Below are 4,998 nucleotides of genomic sequence, written 5' to 3'. Positions count from 1 at the left end.
CATCCCCGTGGTTTGTCAACAAACAGAACCCCGTCTTCCAGACAAACTCAGTAGTTCCGCTGCACAGCGGCATTAGTCGACGTTTTAGTGCTGCACCTTGCCATGACACCGACGCCCTCCACGGCCGACCAGCCAATCAGCGGCCACAGTGGCGGCGGATGCCCACCTTCGCCGCTGAAGGATACCCCGCTTCTGAGTTCTCATTGCCCAGTTCTGATTGGTCAGTTGCCGCATGCAGCCTTCTCACGTGATACTCAGCGTGGCATGAGTCCAATCAGAACTCGCGGACCCCACTGTGGCTGGCCTCGTCCACTGTGTTCTCCGCGCCTTGTGGACTTGGGTGGCTTTTTGGGTGCAACGTCTTGGATGCTTGGGGGACTTTTCTGGGCCAATTCTGGGTTGTTTTCCACAAGGCCTGCAGCTGGACGGCAAGCACTTGCATACCCAGGCGCCAGTTGCTGGCTTGCCCAAATACCCGTGATACTTGGAAAGCACAGCGAGTTGTGCGGGACCCTGGTGATGGTCGAGGGAAGGGTGAGAGTAGCTCGGAAGTAGCTGGCGTGCAAGACTGGCAACAATGAATGGTAGGACACGGCAAGGAGAGCAAGGTAAGAGTCCCTTATAGAAGGCGGGGTCAGCAGGTCTGTGGCAAAAAGAGAACATGGAATCAGGATGAACGAATAATTCAGAGTCGGGGTCAGGAAAAGAAGAAGAGAATGGAAGGCATTCACGGCCAGACGTGATGTGATGGGACGGAATGCGGCAGCTGATACAGGACAGACGGAGTATTAGAGTAGGTAGCTAAACACAATATTGAACCTCCACTGGATCCACGGAGTAATCAGATATAGGAGGTACTTGCGCGGTACTTGTACCTGTTCCCCGGCCACACTTGACTCGACTCGACGCCGCCGGCAGGTACCGTCCCAGCACGTCGACTTTTTCGCCAGGCCGCGTGCGGGTGCTCCAACTTTTGTCGACTTTTTTCCTCCGCCGTCGCCAAAAAATTACGAGACATCAGTCATCGGCCCATCCCAGCATCATCGTCTGCTGCCCTCCGCTGTCGGCCTTCACCACCAACTGCTCCAGCATCATCATCGCCAGCATCCATCGTATCCCGACCACCGCCGCCGTTCCGTCGCAGCCTCGCGCGACCAGCCCGGCTGCAAAGCCGCCACTTGAGCTTCGCCTCGGTCCCTAACCGCGAATCCCCTCCATCCTCCATCCTCCATCGGCCTCGCACCAGCGCCTGCACCAACTTGCTGTCAGGCACCGTCTCTCGGCCAGCAGAGAGACACAGGCAGAGGCAAGCAGAATCGGTCCAAGCGCACTCGCACATCGGCATGGATGGCTCACCGGGCGTCGGCCGTGGGGCTCCCTCGATGAGCCCGACCAGCCCTGCCAGCTCTCGTCAAGGCAATGGAATGCCCAAGCGCAAGAGGAGCGGCGGCATGGGCCTCGAGAGCAGCCCCGGCAGCATCAACGAAGACGACCACGGCGACCAGCACGACCACGGTGAGCACGATAAGAAGCGACAGCCTGGCGTCAAGCGGGCGTGCAACGAGTGTCGCCAGCAAAAGGTGAGTCAAACCCTCCGACCCTGGCGTCTCCCCTCTGTTCCTGCGAGCCCGTTCCCCCCACCAAGGGTGTTCCAGCCATGCGAGGTGTGAGAGATGGAGACAGAGAGAGAGGGGGGGAAAGAGATCGAAGAGCTGCTGCTGTTGCCGTGGGCTTTCTTCTGCTCTTCTCCGCTCCTGTCCCAGCTCACCTTGCAATGGCTGGCTCCTTCGCCGCCCATTGACTGGGTTGTTCTTCCTGATGGCTGACCCCGTGGTGCAATTGCTGCGCAACAGTTACGGTGCAATGTCGTCCAGGAACCGTTCCAGAGCTGCTCGCGGTGCAACCGTCTGAAGCTCGAGTGCAAGATCGAATCAAACTTCAAGCGCATTGGCAAGCGATCCAAACACGCCGAGATGGAAAAGGAGATTGACCGTCTGCGGCGTAACATTGCCCGCGCCCAGGCGCAAGGCTACATCCTCGAAGACGACGAGACACTCAATTCACCAATGGCTCCCAGCACCGCGACCTACACCCACACGCGAAACCCTTCCCTGATGGGCTCTGACGAGGCCGTTTCCTCGCTGCTCCACCTCAAGAGAGGCGGCTCGTACAGCATGCCGCGCTTCTCCCACGAATTGGAGGGGGTCCAATTGACGGACGAAGCAGTCACCCACCTCTTCAACGAATTCTTCGCCTTCTACCACCCTTTCCTTCCGTTCCTCAACCCTCAGCAGTCCCCGGACCAATACCACCAACAACATCCTCTCCTCTTCTGGTCCATTGTTGCCGTTGCCGCGCGTCGATTCAGCCCCGCCAACTGCGCCAATCTCATCTCGAACCTGTCTGGGCCTCTTACTCGATTCTTGTGGACCACCATTGGCGAGGTACCGAGCAACTACTATGTCGTCAAGGCCATGTGCCTCCTCTGTGCCTGGCCGCTGCCCACCAGCACAACCACTTCGGATCCGACTCACATCCTCTGCGGTGTCATGATGAAGACGGCCACGGGCATTGGACTGCATCGCCCCAACCACATCCAGGACTTCTCGAGAACATCGGTCGATCTCAACAAGGAGCAGCTTGCCGACCGTGTCACCACGTGGGCCGTGTGCAACATTGTGGCGCAAAACATCGGCACCGGCTACGGCCAACCAGCCTCTTCGCTGTACGACTGGACGCTGGCCCTCCGACCCGGCGACGACCCGGCGCTCCATCTGTCTCCTGAGCTGGAGGCCCGACTGCAAATTGAAAGATTCTGCGACAAGGTTTCCAAGGAGATGTACAGCAACGCAAGTGATCCCAGGGGCGTCGCCGGAGACGAGCACAGGGCGATGCTCATGCGCGTATACCGACGCGAGTATTCGGAACTGTATGCTTCCATCATGTCTCAGCAGCTGGGCCCCGTGGTCAACCTCCACCTCCGCGCTGCCGCCCTCCACATGAGGCTGGCCGGCTTCTTCGACTCCAGCAAGACGCCAGGCTACCTAGACGACCTGATGGGCTTGTGGCGGGCAACAGTCAGCTTCTTGGATGACCTCTTGGAAGTGGACAAGGTATCCTCTCCGCACGACAACATTGGGGGCACCTTTCTGCTCTACGCCACCAACTACATCCAGCAGATGCTAGTTGCCGCTGCCTTTACCCTGCTCAAGCTGATGCGGTCCTTCTTCTCCAAGACGATTGACTTCCAGCGCGGGCGAAACCTCTTCCACCGATCCATCCAGGCCATACGGGCCACCAGTGTGGTTACCAATGACTTGCAGTGGCGTTTGGCCGAGCTAATGGTGCAGATGTGGAACGGCGCCCGTTTGGATCAGAAGAACTACAACCAGGATGACGACTCGCCCATCCAAGTCGACGACAGCCTGCAGCTCAAAGTTCGATGTCGCCACAGCATGAGCCTTGTTTTCGACTCCGTCTGGCGATGGAGAGAGGAGTATCAAGCTTTGGGCAGAGGATCGCTCGAAGGTAAGCGATACAATACGGCCTGTGGGTACACCAGCTGCAATTCAAACGCAGGATTCCTCCCCCTTTTTTCTTTGTTTCTTCTTCCCACTTCTTTCCACATCGGAATCGAGGGGTTGTGTCGTTTTGAGGATCGGACAGAAAGCTAATCTTGTGTCGTTTATGCAGCCGCCTTGAAGCATCCTACAAATCCGGATTCGGCCAATGAGTCCTCAGCCGCGTCGTCGCAACTTGACAGCACGTTGATGCCATCACACAGTCTCCCCACGTCCAACAACATGCTCACTGCGAATGGTGTACTAACACCAGGCGCCCCAGGCTTGTCTGCCCCTGCAACCGGAACGACCAGCATGATTGGAAACATCAACTATGGCGGCGACACCAACTATGACTTTTTCGATCCCCAGCACTGGATGCTGGACGGCCTCCTTGACTTCAATTATTCGTTTGTGCCGCCTCTCGAAGGTGCATAGAGTGCCGAGAAGCAAAGTGAAGGGGTCGGGGACCTAAATCCATGAGTCGGTTCTTTTCTTTTCTTCCGTTTTCTTCTTCTTCCACCATACCCCATTGTTCCTGATTCCCCATTTCTTCTTTGTTACCGGAGAGGCCCCAACCTAAATGGCAAGCTTGCAGAGACGACGGCACAGGAGACCGCTGGGACTACTACATCGGTCGCGTCCAGGGTTGGCTCCGTGCCATGAACGAGTGCCGAGATGATGTTTATTTTGGCAATGCCACATGTCAAAGGGGCAAGTTGGGGTCCTCGCCAGTGAGTTTATGTTTTATACCAGAGCGCTTTTTCTACCTTGAGTACGCGTGCGTGCGTTACAGCATATCACTTAGGACCTGGGGAGTATCGCAAGGATGTTTCTCGCGGATACCTTGCCTAGGTCTGCTGTTATATTTGGCTTTGCGGTTGATACTTTTATTACTATATGCTGGCATGGTTTTCTTACTCTATATATTCTGTCCTGTCTTGGTTTCTCTTAGTTTGATGGTCAGGGGGAAACGCATTGGTTGGATCTCGGTCGCTTTGTTTTTGACGAACTAAAAGGGGGCTCGGACTGTGCAATACATGCATACAGGCAAATCATGTAGGTAGTGTAATGAACGACTGTATATTGAACGACATTGGGTTGTTGTATTGTGGCATTGCAGATTCACGGCTTTTTTCAAATGGTTTATATATCTTCATCTACCCTAGAGCGAGCTCGCTCTTTGTTACTTTCATTTTCTTACAGTGTTCTTAGCAAGTACTCACAGCTGTCACGACCCAGCCTTATGGTCGCGATAATGGGCCACCCTTAGTGGGCGGCACCGGATAAACGTCAGACTGTTTATCTAATCAGAAGCTACTTAATAAAATTAATTATTAAGTATTTTAAGGATAACTTAATAAACTTAAAGATTAAGTATATTAAGGATGTTAGGATAACTGGATATATAAATCGCATTTATATCACTTATTTAAAT

General features: G+C 54.9%; 1 protein-coding gene across 1 annotated transcript; it reads left to right on the top strand.

Moving 5' to 3' along the window:
* Positions 1–577: 577 nt before the first annotated feature.
* CCMA1212_009898 (Regulatory protein LEU3) lies at positions 578–3,998 on the top strand (the record flags this gene model as incomplete). Its single annotated transcript, XM_073706961.1, has 4 exons — positions 578–584; positions 1,090–1,580; positions 1,854–3,528; positions 3,694–3,998. The coding sequence occupies 4 exons, from the start codon at positions 578–580 to the stop codon at positions 3,996–3,998; spliced, it is 2,478 nt and encodes an 825-aa protein (XP_073554457.1).
* Positions 3,999–4,998: the final 1,000 nt, after the last annotated feature.

Source organism: Trichoderma ghanense, assembly GCF_004382785.1.
Source record: "Trichoderma ghanense strain CCMA-1212 chromosome Unknown scaffold_20, whole genome shotgun sequence".
NCBI classification, from domain to species: domain Eukaryota; kingdom Fungi; phylum Ascomycota; class Sordariomycetes; order Hypocreales; family Hypocreaceae; genus Trichoderma; species Trichoderma ghanense.
Note: the sequence above shows the minus strand (reverse complement) of the source record. Positions and strands in the feature narration are given on the sequence as shown.